The sequence below is a fragment of the Salminus brasiliensis genome, chromosome 14, assembly GCF_030463535.1.
Source record: "Salminus brasiliensis chromosome 14, fSalBra1.hap2, whole genome shotgun sequence".
NCBI classification, from domain to species: Eukaryota; Metazoa; Chordata; class Actinopteri; order Characiformes; family Bryconidae; genus Salminus; species Salminus brasiliensis.
The window spans coordinates 29,235,530-29,252,230 of NC_132891.1; the positions used below are offsets into that span (position 1 = coordinate 29,235,530).

Sequence of the window (16,701 nt, forward strand, 5' to 3'; positions counted from 1 at the left end):
AAAAAATATATATATATATAATATAATATAAAAGTAAATGATTCTACAAATATTTAAACGTTTTCCCACCTTTTTTGGGCCAGGTGTGCTGTGGAGACTAGTCTCGAGACGACAAATTAGCTAGCATAATTGTATACAATTTTGTTTTGCATTGAAATTAATTTGACTAGACGTTTTAAGGATTTTAAAAGTACGTTTTCCTTTTGAAAATACGAGAAGAATTACATTTCAACGATACTTAAATGAAGTCCGAATACGATTCAGTTGCCATTTTGACTCGGTTTGATCAATGTATTAAAAAGAACCGACTCATACGAATGATTCGCTGATGAGTCGGGCATCGCTAGTGTGTGAGATTCTAGCGTGGTTACAACCCAGAGAGAAAAGTTCCTCTCCGTACATCTACCGACCGAAAAAATGTCAGCAGACGATGAGCAGCAGGAGCAGACGATTGCCGAGGACCTGGTGGTCACCAAGTACAAAATGGGCGCTGACATAGCGAACCGTAAGTGGGGGTGAAAGCTTGAGATTAAAGCTGGTCGATGGAAACGAGTCTCAGTGGAACTTAGCGCCTGTACGGCCATGTGTGTGGGTCTGTCTGTCTGCTTCCCACAGAAAAGAATAATGGGCAAAGGCGCGTTTACTGCTGGTTCGTGTATTTTTGGATTACGCTGCTTTCTGTGAGCCGTATTTCCGTTTTAGTGTGTAAACTCAACGTGAAGAATTCGCTTGAAATGTGTCAGATAGCCAGTGCACGTTAGCTTAACCCCATGGCGCGGAATAGCGCGCGTGCATGTGGAGAGCAGCGCGCATGAAGCTAAAGTTGGCTTCTGGTTTCAATTCTCCGGTCCACCTTAAATCGGGCAGTTACGCTTTGGCGCCTGTAGAGGGACCAGCGTGTAACGGCTGCTCCATTTAAGGTGGACTGGAAAATTGGTACACGAAGCCAACTTGAACCTCGTGCAGCGTAGCCAATGAAGTGAACGGGAACCAGGTTGGCTTTCGTAGCTGGAGATATGAGGGATATAAAAGTACGGTAATATCTGAAATCCAGCTGGGAGCTTTTATAAAAATATAGCTGGCTAATGTTATGGTGAAGTTGTTAGTTTTAGCTACGGAGTTTTATGTAGCACCGGTTCCCGCCTGTTAACCCTTTTGTAATATGACAGGAAAATAGTTTTAATCTCTTTAAAACGTCAGATTGAAAGCTTAGATATTTTATATTTATTATTTAATGTTAAATTGTCACAAAGAGGGAGATGTTGGGCAGTGTACTAAAATTGTTTAACACTAAGAGAGTAAACTATTTGTACTTTTATTGCAATTCCCACACTGGTGTTTCCGTGTGAAGTGGAGAATTTAGCACCAGAATAATATAATGTTTAATATTCTTTAATATTAATATGTAATTGAATGTATTTCAGGGCATGGCGGCATCAGATGAGACCTGAGGTAGCTAGTTTGTTAGTCTAGTCTATAGGAATACATTACAGGCTGGTATAGCTTGTTCTGTCCGGGTTTTCTCTCCAATAAATAAATCTTACAGTGTCAGAAAACACATTTCCAGAAAGGAAACTTTATAAAGCACAAAATAGAATTTAACCAACAGGGCACCACACTTGTGTGACCAGTGTATCATGGCTGTAATGCAAATGTCAAAAGTGAATAGCAGTACCCTCTTATACCAGTTTATGGTATCACCCACCACTACTATATCTGTAGTTTAATTGATATTTCCAAAGGGAATGGGAATCCCAATATAAAATTGCAAGGTGATATTTTGTCTACATCCATGAGACATACCAGTATTTCTCTGTACCGTTATCTTGTGATCTTATTTTTCTTGTAACCTCAAAATAATAGGTTGATCAGGATGACGGATGATGTTTCCTCATTAACTCCTGGCCTTTCTGGACTTATCGCACAACAATTTAGCACTATTTATAGTCAAACGTCTTACTGGAGTTCATGTAAATGGGAGGTTCAGATTGTTTTGAAAGAACTGTTCATAAAATTCAACTGAGAAAAACTTTAAAACATTGGTCTGATTATTGTTTACCGTAGTGTGAAAGTAAGTAAGCCGGCCAGTCAAAACAAGCTGTGTACTAGTATTAAGTAATTATGAGTTCATGAACTTGGTGCAGACTAACGTGTCTATCATCAAATAAAGTGATGTTGAATTTTAGCATTACCGCTCAGTAGCTCGCTTTACATAATGTCTACGTTGAACTCGAGAGAACGTTTAGACCTCAGCACTTGATCTGCATGTGCATTTTAAGATGTTGAGTTTCCTTGTGTGTAATATCTTGTTTGGGTGGCCTGTCTCTTCCCCCAGGGGCTCTGCGGGCCGTGTCTGAGGCGGCCAAACCAGGAGTGTCCGTGCTCAGCCTGTGTGAGAAAGGGGATGCATTCATCTCTGCAGAGACTGGCAAAGTGTTCAAAAAGGAGAAGGAGATAAAGAAAGGTATGTCTCCCTGTAATCGATCAGGTCTGATGGCACGATTAATCTACCTGATCATCAGTTGTTGTTGTTTTCCCCCCCTTGAATAATTTGTTTCTCAAGGTTTGGTTTTCTCATGTCACAGGAATTGCCTTCCCCACATGTGTGTCCGTCAACAACTTTGTGTGCCACTTCTCTCCTCTGAAGAGTGACCCTGACTACACACTGCAAGAAGGGGACTTGGTTAAAATGTAAGTCTTTATCTCTGTTGGCTGTTTGATGTACGATGAACTTTTCATCAGAGAACCTGCTTGTGAAGGTTGTGTTTCGGTCTGTCTTTGCAGTGATCTTGGCGTGCATGTGGATGGATTCATCTCCAATGTTGCTCACAGCCTTGTGGTTGGTGCGACCAAGGTTTGTCCCTCTATTGGTTTTATTAGTGTTCCTGTTGATTCCAGTAAATCACTGTTGGCACATGGGATAACAGTGACCTTTTGTAATTCTTTAAAATGAATCTCTTTAGACTAGTTTTGCCGAATATTAAGGCATATTGGCCAGGGAGGAGGAAATGGGATAGAGGCAGGGCCGGTGAGCAGGCAACAGACATTGCTTTTAATTTTTCCTTTATACAAATACAACTCAAGCACACAACAGAGGTACTCTGCTTTTAAACAGTCTACAACTAAATCTAACACACAAACCATGACCTTCAGTCCCTTTTGCTTCTTCTTCTAAGCTTATCATGTTTTTCTGCTGCTGTTGGCTGCTGTGTCCCTTTCTCCTTTTTCCATCTCCGCTCCAAGCCCGCCCTCTGTCCAGCTGATCTTAATCAGTGTAGTTTCCCAATAGAGAGAAAGAAAGGAGATCGCTTTACCTTGTCATATTCATGTAAAATCCTGCAATGTTACTCTGCTCTGTTCACATACCTCTGTGATGGATCTGTATCTCTCAGCTTGTCCAGAAATGCATGTAAGCATGTCCTACATTTGTGCCTCAACACACTTTCAGAGTAAGAACAAGAAACATTCTTGCATAATTCTGCTTTATATAAGCAACATGGTTTCATTTACAACAACCATGGCAAGCTCTGGTGTTCCTGTAGAACCTTAATTCAGCAAAAAATTGTTGGGTTGTAATGATTGGCAAAATTTAATACTATAGTGTGTCGTTTGATATGAGACCGCAAAGATAAGGGTGCCTGAAAATCTGCCTTTTGTTAATGTTTTCATTTGTTATGTTTATTTAAATGTATGTACTTAACTTGCTCTAATCTTGATAATCATATCATAATGAATTGAGATGCTGTGCTGCACTGTTACAGTCCTACAATATGATGGTGCTCCTGCTCAGACATCTGATTTAACAGATAGTAACCAGGTGTAGTCTGTATGTTTTAGCAGGAAAGTCATTGTGATGGAATTGATCCCCACCCCCTATTTAAAAGCTTTTGTTCCTTGATCTTATTTCAGGAAGCTCCAGTGACCGGCCGGAAGGCAGATGTCCTCAAAGCAGCCCACCTTTGTGCAGAGGCAGCCCTGCGTCTGGTTAAGCCTGGAAACCAGGTGAGGGAGATCATGTAATATTGATTCTAGACCATCAGCATAGAGACTGAAGTGTCCTAGAATTGTGAGAAAATAAACTTACTTACTCTGGATTATCACGTCTCATGGATCACTTTTTTCCAGACTATGTGACCATATGCTGAATCATACAGAAATTAATGGGTTTTTTTTTTTGGTTTTTTTTTTTTTTTTTTTTTTTTTGGAAAAACCTGGGAAACAAATGTTCCAAACCCCATTTTTTTGTTGTTAATATGTTAAATGTTAATATAAAAAATTTAGAAATATAGATCAAGTGTAATTTATTAGTTTAAGGTATGACATGAATTTAAGGATATTCTTCTTTTTTTCCTTTTTTTAAGAATTAGAATGAATTGAGAATTTAAAAAAAAATAGGCATCACATTTTATTGTTATCGTAATGGATTTTGTTCCATGGCAGTGCTTTAAAAAAAAAAAACATTGCATGTTTTATTACTGAGGGTATGATGTTCAGTTGAATGTAGGGTAGACTTTTTTGTTTGTTTTTTGCACTGCTGTATTTTTGTTGGTCAGAATATTGTTACATATTGTGTATCATTAAGTATAGCAATATGATATTTTTGGCACCCTTACTGTATATTATTAACAGAACTAATGGGATCAAGGGATATGTACCAAACACAATGCAAACCAAAAGAAATTACTCTAATACATTTGGCAGTCTTTTAATTTCTTCATATGTTCCTGCTGTTGTTTGTTGTTGGGTTCCTTTATGTTATGTCAGTCTGAAGGATTGCTTTCTGCCTCTCTTTCAGAACACTCAGGTCACTGAGGCCTGGAACAAGATCGCTCAGTCCTTCAAGTGCACTGCCGTTGAGGGTGAGATGCACCTCAATGAGCTCAACTCACATTAAACTGCGCCGGCGGTGCGGAAAGCGTCTCGTCGGTGTCATCAGTCTTATCAGTCCTCCCCTTTCTCTTTACGCAGGCATGCTGTCCCATCAGCTGAAGCAGCACGTCATTGATGGCGAGAAGACCATCATTCAGAACCCTACAGATCAGCAGAGGTGAGGAGGGATGCTGGGTGTGCTGGCTGGATGATTCTGAAGCAGTACTATATGGCTGGGGCATTTAAAATCATAGTGATGGTCCATGGACCTATGATTGGGTTTATTATTCCTACACCGGGCTCAGCCTGCTGCTAACCACACCATGTAACTGTGGTCAAGCGGGCAGGACAACGCTTCCACCCAATTCTCACATAGTGCTGCTTAAAACGGACTGTTTTTCCAATCCAGAATGTTTTTATTCATATTAACCTCATCTCAATACCTGATCCTAAGTCTTAGCTTAATCCTAGGCCCTGTCCACACATCCAGATGATTTTATCTGGAATTCAGTTTCTGAACTAGGTACTAGGTGATACTAGGTGAGCAGTTAGTTACACCAGCAGTTCATTTAATTACCTGTGATTACAAAATCCAGTCTGAGAACCTGGATTGAGAAGTCAGCATTTGAAGACCCCTGCTGTAAGAGTTATTTTTTTCCCCCAGGAAAGATCATGAGAAAGCAGAGTTTGAGGTTCATGAAGTGTACGCTGTGGATGTGCTGGTCAGCACCGGAGAGGGGAAGGTGAGTGGAAGTTATTTTCAGGTGTCTGATCTTCTCTTTAAAGTTTGCCTTAGTACATGATTCTTACGCTGCTAAACACATTCCTCTTAATTCAGGCTAAAGACTCAGGCCGGAGGACTACTGTTTACAAACGAGACCCGAGCAAGCAGTATGGTCTGAAGATGAAGACTTCAAGAGTGTTTTTCAGTGAGGTGGAGAGACGCTTCGATGCTATGCCCTTTACCCTTAGGTACATGGTGGCATTTAAAGAATTGTTAATTTATTTTCAATTGTAGAATATCTCTCACTTCATGATGGAGCATATTCTGGAAAGGCATATGGGTCATTTCACACACAAATACATAGAGCCTATCTGGATTTCTTTGGGGGAATTTTGTAAGAATTCAAAGATGTACCTCAATTAGTTTTAAATGTTTACATTTTCCCCAGCAGGTTTTAAGTGGCATCATTATAAACTGACTGATTACCAGAGCTGAAATGTCAACTGGGTGTAAATGCAACATGTTCACTCTGAACAGCTGGTTTTATGTTTATGCATTGCCACAGCATGGATTTAATCTATTAGAGGATGTTAATTGTTTGTACATTATCAACCTTCACCTTGGGCGTTATGTAAGTGTTGCCCTGTTTTAAGGTGGAACGGAAAATTCCAATAAGAAGCAGTGTTCAGTCTTATGAAATGAGAAACAAGATAACATCCAACTGGTCCGTAAAGAAAATGTACTGGTCAATTGTTCTGTTGAGGGGTCATCAACTGTCTGCCAGTTCTATATTTTAGTACCCTATAGCACAGAAGGGTGTTCTTTTTAATACATTTGTTTGTTGAATTTTCCTGCAATTTGGTATTGACAATTATCCCGCCCTTTTTGAACTGCCGTCAATGCCGGGCAGCCAAAATGCTCTGTGCTCCAGCTCCGCTGCATCAGCTAACAGACGCCTTTTAAAAGTGATGAGGGAGCGCCATCTACCCACCCAGAGAGAGCATGGACAATCGTGCTCTCTCGGGCGTTGGCCACTGGCCGATGGCAAAGCAGCATGGCTGAGGATTTGACTTGTGACCCCCAGGATCATAGTGGCAGCATGTTAGACCGCTGAGCCACTCAATACAGTAATGACTTCTTCAGATTCTCCTCATTCCTGTAGCTGCTTACTTTGCTTCAGATCAGTGTTCATAGCTAGTTATTGTCATGTTTAACCAAACACAGCAACACATCTGTACACATGCAGCTTTTTTTTTCTTCTTAAATCTGCTTGCCTCCTTAATTCTTCTTAAAAAAACATGATTTGACTGTGTGAAGTGACCCATAGGCCATTTAATTCATGTTCCATGAGCAGCCAATAGCACAACTGGCACTTAAACTTTAATCCAGGTATGCCAGTTTTTGATCACTTTTGACTGGGTTGAAGGTATTCAACACTCCACAGCAGTATTTCCTTTAGTCTTGGAGATATTTACATATGGAAAGGTTACAGAAAATGTCCAGCTCTGTTGTTACTTTTGCTGTCTGTTGTCTTATATTTGCAACCCGTGCCCTTCTTTTAATAAGAACTGCTATCTCTGGCACAAACCTAATGCAATTAATCCATACTGTTTTACATAGGACTCATAAATCATTACTGCCTTTCACCTTTTGTGTTTGACTGTCCTCTCTTTTTCTTTTTTCTCTCTCTCAGGGCATTTGAGGATGAGAGCAAGGCTCGGTTGGGTGTGGTGGAGTGTGCCAAGCACGAGCTGCTGCAGCCCTTCAATGTCCTGCATGAGAAAGAAGGTGAATTATCAAGTTTGTGCTGTGTGGTTCTTAGAAAGGACAATCAAGCATGAAGACCACAAAGGTGGTCGACATGGGGACATATGCTAAGAAATGATTTTTTCCTGTCAGGCAGGGTGAGCAAGCTTCCTGCATGAGTAGCTCAGAAACTGCTCCGACCTTCAAGGCTGTGTGCTAATGTTTGTGCTTCATACATGATGACACACGGCACCTGATATAATAATGGATTTTATTATTATTTTCCCCCTTTTTTCCCTGCTTTAGGTGAATATGTTGCACAGTTTAAATTCACTGTGCTTCTTATGGCCAATGGGCCCCTGAGAATCACCAGCGGCCTTTTCGAGCCGGAGCTCTACAAGTCTGAGCTCGAGGTGCAGGATCCTGAACTCCAGGTAAGCTGTGGGGGATACGGCTGAAGTTCAGTGGTGTCTGGCTTTTTTCCCCCCTCTTTTCCCCAGTATTAAAATGGAAGCCTCTGGTGCCTGTTTTCACCCCTCTTTTCTCTCACCATAGGCCTTGTTGCAAAGCTCGGTCAGCCGGAAGGCACAGAAGAAAAAGAAAAAGAAGGTTTGTTCACTTACTATTTAGACACTTGTTTGGATCCTGAACCTTTAACTGAAGCCGTGTCTAGAGCTGCGTCTTCAAGTCGACAAGTCCACTAAGAGTGTGTTCAGACAATGCTTTTTGCATTTGTTACATTAAATTTTTAATCATGTTACATAGGAGGAGAATGTAGTGTTAGACGTCTAGCCCAAGGACTCTTACTGGTGTTAAGTAGTGTGCTTGCTCAGCTGTGGAATGGAACTCTACACCTACCGCACCTTGCCTTTTTAAACTCAAGAAGTGCTGTGTGTCATGCTTTAAAAGTGCTAGGTAAACTCATGACTGGGTTGCACAATATAGCATTTTGACATTGTCATCGCAATCTGTATGTGCACGAGTCGCAGTGCAGAATGTGCAGTGTCATGTAAGGCAGGTTAAATCATACACATGCAATGATTTGCTTAATACAACAGCTGAATCTACATTGTTCTCATTTTCCATGACCTATCTACCAGAGGCAGCTTATATCTGCCCAAAGCCATTTATTTATTATTATTATTAACAGGAAGTAAATTCCTGTTTTGTTTTGTATTGTTTTTTAACATTAATGTTATGTCATAAATTGAGGTACAAGTACATTGTGCAGCCCAACTCGACACGTGTTGAAATATACAGTAGAATAGTACAGAACAGAAAAAAAGTTTCTAGAACAAACACAAATAAAAATGATAAAAAAAGGATACAGATTGTGTTAGAAAACAGCTAGACAATCATTTTCATCTCTGTTGGGGTCATTGACTAGAGAAAGCATCCTTAATATTAACTGGTCAAATGTAGATGACTAGGGCTGTGATGCTGTATCATGAAATGGCTTCCTCATATTTGACTTTCTAATTAGAAAATAAATAATTAGTATGTACACTTTGCTTCCTGTCTGAGGTATAGTTTCTTGACTCCCCAGCCTATTTAAGCTGTTTCCTCCCCTCCAGAGACACTAGACAAACTCTTACATTTCCGCACAAGCTGGTAGGTGAATTTGCACCACTGGTAGCTTGATTCTGCAGTTTGAGTAACGGTGAATAATAATCCAACATATTTTAAAAGCACACGCGTAAGGTTTTTTTTATATATATATATATATATATATATATAATATAGAATTTGAGAGTCCTTTTCAGTCGTGGGACAAAGGTAAGATGACACAGTGAAAAGAACTGAACACCCCCTAATCTCTCAATGATTAGGTTGGATCACACACACTGAGGATAAATGTCTGAATAATTGTTTTAATTAATATTTTAATATTTTTCTGATTCCGAATTGGTATGTCTCTACAGTTTGGCCAGTACTGCATCTCATCTTGTACAAATGCCATCTTTTAAATTATTTCTATGTATATAAATCAAAAATACTGTGTATACAAATGTACTTGCAATTGTGATTGTGACTTTTATAATTCTATTTCTCATACTTCTGGATTTAATTTCTAGGCCACCAAGATGGTAGAGAATGCCACAGGACAGCCAACGGAGACGGAAAGCAAGACTGCCAAGTAAACCCCTCCTGCCCCCAACTGCCAGCTATACTGACCGACAGAGAGAGAGAGAGAGACGTCCTGCGAACAATCCAAAGAACAGAATCGTCAAAGCCAGTCCTGACGTGCCCCACTGAGAAGCCTTGTGGCCTAGCCTTCTGTGTCTGTTAACTATTTAAGACAGCCATGGGGTTCACACATTATCGGTGTGTTCCCTAACTACATGCAGTCTTGTCCTCATGGAAGGCTTCTCTAGAGGAGATTACAGACAAGGAGGTGCTAGATACTAACTGACCGCTTGTGTTTACAGCAGGTGCATACTGGAGGGTGTGTTTGTTTTTTCCCTCCCCTCTTACTTAACAAACTGTCACTGTAAAAGCAATCACAGCAAATAAAAGCAAAGTGGCGGCACTGTCAAAGTGTCATTACTGCATTGTGCCAATTCTTATTTCTTTATAACTTGTAAGATTTGCTTTTGGAACGAGTGACTGGTCTATTGGGGAGAACTGTTCTAGTTTGTATTTAGATGTAAAACTGCTCAAACTCCGGTGTCATCTCCACTTCACAGCGTAGATATATTTAAAAACAGACTACAACGGACGTGTTCGCCTAATAGCTGGATTGTGATGTAGACTGGTGTTGCTACTGTCAAACAAAATTTACTATTCATATTATATTTCCCATTCATTGGAAACCCACACTTTTGTGTTTTCCTTAAAGCTGACCTCTGTGTCTGACCTTAAGAGCCAAATAATCCTGCCATTTTTCTATGATTGTTAACTGAATAAATGAAATTGGCCAAAATAGCAAATCTGGTCTGATTTTCTAATGTTTTGTTTTCACATGAATGTGTTCTGCAGTGGTTTGTTTTATTCATTTTCTTTCCACATCCAATTAAGGGACAACTTATATATTCTCAATGTTGTGCAAAACATGCATCTCCAAAATGCCAGCTTTACAGGAGAGGGGGAAAATAACTTTAATGTAAAACTACTTAGTAAATGTAAAATTATTTTGTTCCAGGACATTTAAAGGTAACCCTGCTTGTCCATAAAATGTCAGATTTAAATTGTCAGAAATTATATTTAAAATGATAATAGAGATGTTTTTTGCAGGACCATGACAATATACTATTTTTCTCTCTCTTTTATTTATATATATATATATATATATATATATATATATATATATATATATAAAATGTATGAAAAATACGCTTTGATGTATAGAACATGTAGAAGTGTTTGAACCAGCTTTTTCTCAGATGCCCCAGCTTTCAAGTCAAAAATATTACCCAGTAGCTTTTAGAGTTTGTTTGTAAACTATGATAATGTATTAAACTTAATCTGTATAGTATTCTTGCACTTCGTCGTGCAAGGTCGTGCAACGTGTCTTTGCTGTCTGGGAAAACAATTCTGGGGTTTGTAAACTTGATATATATAATCCCACTAGCCTTATTGAGCAGGTTAAATTGGGCCTCTCACACGTGGAGTTTGTCTGAATTGCTGTTAACTGCTGATATTTTATATACTGTGCACAAATTCTGTTGCCAATGAACCACCGCTGGTACCAAAATATATCACAAAATCATGCGTTTATAGACCACCCTTTATAGACCACGTGTGCTTCTGAAGAAGCTCTCTATAACTCAATATATCATGTGTATCAATGTGCTGTATAGTATCCTTACTTTAAATATGAATTCATGTTTAATATGTGAAAATCATGTAATATTACTTTACTGTGTCTGCACTCATGGTTCCTTCACTTCAGGTTCTTTCTCTCATCTTGTAAAATGCGGATAAGCACCCATGATTAAAATAAATGAAAGTTAATGTAGGTATTTAAGTGAATAAAGATGAGCTGATCTGAACATTTTATGCAGGTTTAATGTATTATGCTTGTTTTGTACATTTTTGAGTAAATAATAGAAAAAATTAAGCACCATGAAGTGATTTTTGAGCTGTTAGATAACTTGGTCCTTAATTAGCTTCTTAGGACTATGACTTGTTCACAGGCATTATATTAAGAAGCTTCTCAAACCTTGTCCCAACAATCAGCTGCCTAGCACTTTGAAAATGATTATATAATTGATGCCCACTAAACAGGAGAAAGCTATAGGAAGATAGCAGGGTGTGTTCACAACAGTAGACGTAAGGTCTGAAAGTCTGAAGTCTACAAGAACTCTCACAGGAATGCTAGAGAGGCCCTATTTTAACGTGCAGCAACACCTGCACTACATGACCTTTGGGAAACGTCATCAGAAGAAAACCTCTTGTGCCTCCTCACCAAAAAATTCAACATCAGACATTTTCAGAAGAATGTCTGATTAAGTTAAAATAGAACTTTGCTGCAATGAGCAACGGTATGATAATAAACAATTAGGGGCCGGATTGAATGGAAAGAGTACCTTGTCAACTGTTATGCAATGGGTGGATCAATGAATGTGTTGCAGCCAGGGATACAAGGACTATTTCACTAGAAGAGGGAAAAATAATGATTTGAAAGAGAGAACGGGTGAAAATCCCTCAAATATACATGAAAAGACTCCTAACAAAAAGTGTGTAAAAGCTGTGAAGGCCATGTTTAGGGAGTTAGTTGGTACTGACCATACAGGGTGTCCAAACATTTGCTTTGCTTAAACGTTATTAACGTTATTAACGAAAAATAATAATTTAATTTAATTTAATTAATAACTTTTATATTTAAAGTATATAAGTTAGAAATAAAACAGTAATCTTGCTTAAAATATTAAAGACATATTAAACTTCATGCCTTTCGGAAAACTACGCAGGCCATTTTTACTCCCTTAACTATTCCCAGTAACAGACATTTGGACTATGGGTGCCCAGACTTTTGCATGGCACTGCATGTTGCTGTTCCGCAATAAAAACGCGACACTACACACGGACTACATTACCCAAGAACCCCCTTCGCAGGGGCGCGAATGTGACGTAGTTAAAGCGTATAAAAGCTCCCGGTTCCCGATATGACGCCCTCTTGAAGTCGTTGCTTCGCTTGTGGAGGTGAGGGTCTCCGGGGTTCTCCTGGCTTCTGGTTCCAGCTAGCACAATCCAATGTAATCACGACTGTTTAAAAGCCATCCATTAAATTCTTCCTGTTTTCCTTTCTTACAGAAACGCTTCCATCATGAGAGCGAAGGTAAGTTGGTCATTTTTTGTCATTATGGCGAGTTTGTGCAGGGATCTTGGCGGCTAGGAACAATGTGGCTAGCCCAGCGCATAGCATTGACCACTGCATTAACCAGCAAATGCTAGAATATGCATTTAGTCACTTTGGTGTGTGCGAAATATTGTAAATTAATGTAGCTTATTAAATGTAAGTTAATTATGTTGAATTAAGTCCTTTTCTAGTAAGAATAGTAAGAACGAAACTAAGGTTTTGGTACCACAGCTAGAAAATGGCGGAGGTTTTTGCTTGTTCCAGAGAAAGTCTTGCTGTCAAAGCGATTACAAACGCGACCTTTACCTTTTAAACTCAAGTTCCTAATTTTTCCCTTTTAGCATTGAAGTCTGTATCTTTTCCTTAACGTTTAATTAGGCAGTCTCAGTTTCTCATGCTGTTCCTGTTTCTGTTAGCCATGCTTGCGCGTTAGCATTAGCGCAGAGGCGCGTCGTGGTGGTGCACGGGGGAAGGCCTGCTGTCTCACAGGAGCTCCTCATTGTGCACAAGATAATGGTAGCTAGATAAAGATGGTGGAAGCTAGTTCGGTGTCTGGAAGTATGAAGGCTTGCTTTAGATCAGTAGGATTGCTTTTTTTTTTTACCCCTTAAATTGTGCTGTGTCCTGTGCAGACCCTACTGTAACTGTACTGTAACTGCGTAAGTGATGGTGGACCTGGAAAATGTAATCTCAAGTCCCCAGGCTTTATGTGGCTAGTTACATTTTCAGCTTCTTAAAGCTGGAGCTTTATCATTCAGAAATGGTTCCCTGTTTTCTGATCGTTTTGATTTACCTAGGATGTCAGTTGTCCAAGGCCTTAGGTTTGGCTTCTAGGTGTGCAGGTTCATCCAATTAAGATTGTTACAATAAATGAGCTGCTATGTCTACATGTAATGGATGTCATGCTATTACAGTCCTGTTTACTGCAATGTTTGACTGGCTGCCTTTTGTGTTCCTGGGAAATGGGCTGTAATTTCCCTGCACGTTTCCCTTGGTCAGTTGACTTGTCCTGTATTGCATGCCCTACAGCCATGTGCTTGTATTGTGTAACTTCATAAATCCTTTTTTTCTGTTTCAGTGGAGAAAGAAGCGTATGCGCAGGTATGTCCCGCTCTCGACTGTCCATTTTTAAAAGGAAACTTTAATAGGCTGTAGTGTTTGCAGAAAGACTGATGTGGGTTCTGTTTTGCAGGCTGAAGCGTAAAAGGAGAAAGATGAGGCAGAGGTCAAAGTAAACTGCACCCTGTCTGCTGCAGCTGGGATCCTGATCATCTCGGATTTTCCCCTCAGCGAGAGTCTTGCAGAAAGAACGACTGGAGAGGTTCCCTTCATCCTCAATGAGTGAAGCCAGCTACTGCTTTGACGGAGGGATCTTCCATCACCTGGCTGCCCAGTCGGCTCTTGGTCTCGATGGCCTTGTGAACTCTCATTGGACATTCCAGACACCTCCAGCTCAGCATCTTTGTTAATATCACCAATAAAATGTTTTAAAAATGAGCTCTTGTGTGGGGTTTGAGTAAAATCAGGGGTTGCTGGATTAGTTCCATGATTTCCAGAGATCAGGGCACAAGCTCTGTCTCGTTAGCCCTTCATGCTCCTGAGAAGGTGTGAGTGGGAGGGGACTAAAGCATGTGTTGTGCCATGCGTACTGTGGCAAGCTGTCATGCTGTCAGGTAGTTAGAGCCTGGTGGGGAACAGTTGTATTGGTCTGTGCAAATTAGTTTTTAAAAATACTTGGACCATTTTTGTCATCTTCTGTCTTAAGGAATTTATTGGACTTTTTGAGGGTGGGATTTATTTGCATGGTAATGGCCTGTGGGGTGTGTGAAGGTACAAAGATATCTGGCACAGAATGCTAGGTAGGCTTTCAAACACTAGTGGTCCTTGAGAGGTCTGGTAAACTGACCACTAAGTTGTGCATGGCAAAACAAATTGTGGTTGAACTGGTTCAATATAACTAGTGTTCCAAGAATGTCCCAATTGCCAATTATCTGGTTAGTGGTGGGTCTGTCATTTTCAGTTAAAGGTGCATCTGCATTGGGACATGGACACTGATGGGTGAGCCTACAGAAATAAAATATCAAATATTCAGTCAAATTGCTCTCGCTTTGCATGCAGGTTAATGTATTGCTTTGGAAGCAGTGAATGCAAATTGTCCTCTTATTTTTATTCTTTGCTATTATCACTAATGACTGCACAGATGGTTGGGCCCATGGCTGGTTTCGAAGGAAAAATTTAACTTAACACTTCATTAGACAAACTGGTTAATGTGTACCCAAGGCATGCTGTGCTGTTAAACTAGAAAACAGCTGCTTCTGATTTTTAATCATTTATTTATGATTGTAAGGAGCTCTTTAGAGAGTTTCAGAGGATGCAGTTTTAACTTGTGCACCCTTCTAAAATGTCTATGGTTTTCCATATCAGGAAATTAAAACATTTAGTCCTTAAGAGATCTTGAAGTTAGTAAATACAAATAAGGGTGAACAGCAGCTTTCACATGGTCTTTTTGCATTAAACAAAAAATAGGCAAAAATGAAAAAGCCTTGTGAAAACTAAGTACACCCCACAAATCAAGAGCACGTAGAACCAGCAGTAACTTAGTGTAATCGTGTTCTGTATGACTATCAGTCTCTCATCATTCTGGAGGAGTATCGGCCCACTCTTCTTTATAACATTACATCAGTAATTGGGGTTTATGCACAGTCCTTTTGAAGTCCCACCACAGCATTTCAATTGGGTTGAGGGCTGGACCACTTCAACATCTTTTATTTTCAGCCATTCTGTTATAGATTTGCCTGTGTGCCTGGGATCAATGTCCTATTGCGCGACCCAATTTCGGCCAAGCTTTAGCTGTTGGATAGATGGCCTCTGAGTATTGCACCTTGACATTGGGGTGAGTTTACTGGGATGTCCATTTCTGTCTAAAATGTTTTTCACTTGTAAATAATCATTCTCACTGTAGAATGGTGGGCTTCAGATTCTTTGGGCATGTCCTTATAACCCTTCCCTTGATGGTCAGCAACAACTGCATTTCTAAGACCACTGATGATGTCTTTTTCTCTTTGGCATTGTGTTAACACACATGAGTGCTCAGGACCAGCAAACTGCCAGACCTTTTATTTTTATAGAAGTGGCCAAACTTGATGATGATCAATTCATCAATGGCATTTCATTAGCAGCACCTGGCTGTTACTTAACCCCTCAATTCCTGTGAAAGCAGTAAGGGACTTCCTTTTTTCACACATTATTTCTGCACTATTGGCCTAGTTTATGTTAAATACATAATGATACTGTGTAATTTGTTATGTGTTGTCTATCTGAGGTTGGGCCTGATGTTTTTATGCCCTGATTAGTGGATGAGGCAACCCACATTACATTAACCTATTTTTACTTTGTATATCATTACTGTTTTATATTCTATAAGTAGTACAAAATAGTAACTATGGAAATACAATGCTCAAAAGAAATAAAGGGAACACTCAAATAACACATTCTAGATCTGAATGAATGAAATATTCTCATTGAATACTTTGTTCTGTACAAAGTTGAATGTGCTGACAACAAAATCACACAAAAATCATCAATGGAAATCAAATTTATTAACCAATGGAGGCCTGGATTTGGAGTCACACACAAAATTAAAGTGGAAAAACACACTACAGGCTGATCCAACTTGTGTAATGTCCTTAAAACAAGTCAAAATGAGGCTCAGTATTGTGTGTGGCCTCCACGTGCCTGTATGACCTCCCTACAACACCTGGGCATGCTCCTGATGAGGATCTCCTCCCAGACCTGGACTAAAGCATCCGCCAACTCCTGGACAGTCTGTGGTGCAACGTGACGTTGGTGGATGGAGCGAGACATGATGTCCCAGATGTGCTCAATCGGATTCAGGTCTGGGGAACGGGCGGGCCAGTCCATAGCTTCAATGCCTTCATCTTGCAGGAACTGCTGACACACTGCAGCCACATGAGGTCTAGCATTGTCCTGCATTAGGAGGAACCCAGGGCCAACCGCACCAGCATATGGTCTCACAAGGATCTCATCTCGGTACCTAATG

General features: G+C 39.9%; 1 protein-coding gene and 1 long non-coding RNA gene across 2 annotated transcripts; both read left to right on the plus strand.

The window, feature by feature from the left end:
- Nucleotides 1-312: 312 nt before the first annotated feature.
- pa2g4b (proliferation-associated 2G4, b) lies at nucleotides 313-10,269 on the plus strand. Its single transcript, XM_072696491.1, has 13 exons — nucleotides 313-505; nucleotides 2,336-2,464; nucleotides 2,586-2,691; nucleotides 2,785-2,854; nucleotides 3,910-4,002; nucleotides 4,796-4,859; nucleotides 4,969-5,047; nucleotides 5,534-5,612; nucleotides 5,708-5,841; nucleotides 7,287-7,381; nucleotides 7,646-7,773; nucleotides 7,895-7,948; nucleotides 9,415-10,269. The coding sequence occupies exons 1-13, from the start codon at nucleotides 418-420 to the stop codon at nucleotides 9,478-9,480; spliced, it is 1,185 nt and encodes a 394-aa protein (XP_072552592.1). The 5' UTR covers nucleotides 313-417; the 3' UTR covers nucleotides 9,481-10,269.
- Nucleotides 10,270-12,430: 2,161 nt separating this feature from the next.
- On the plus strand, nucleotides 12,431-14,138 carry LOC140577126 (uncharacterized). The gene is made up of 4 exons (XR_011981775.1): nucleotides 12,431-12,484; nucleotides 12,596-12,620; nucleotides 13,720-13,742; nucleotides 13,834-14,138. It is a non-coding gene; the product is annotated as an uncharacterized lncRNA (long non-coding RNA).
- Nucleotides 14,139-16,701: the final 2,563 nt, after the last annotated feature.

Coding starts and splice junctions, on each gene's coding strand:
- pa2g4b (XM_072696491.1), top strand. CDS start 418: ATGTCAGCAGACGATGAGCAGCAGGAGCAGACGATTGCCGAGGACCTG. Junction 506..2,335: donor GGGCGCTGACATAGCGAACC/GTAAGTGGGGGT, acceptor CTCTTCCCCCAG/GGGCTCTGCGGGCCGTGTCT. Junction 5,613..5,707: donor TCAGCACCGGAGAGGGGAAG/GTGAGTGGAAGT, acceptor CTCTTAATTCAG/GCTAAAGACTCAGGCCGGAG.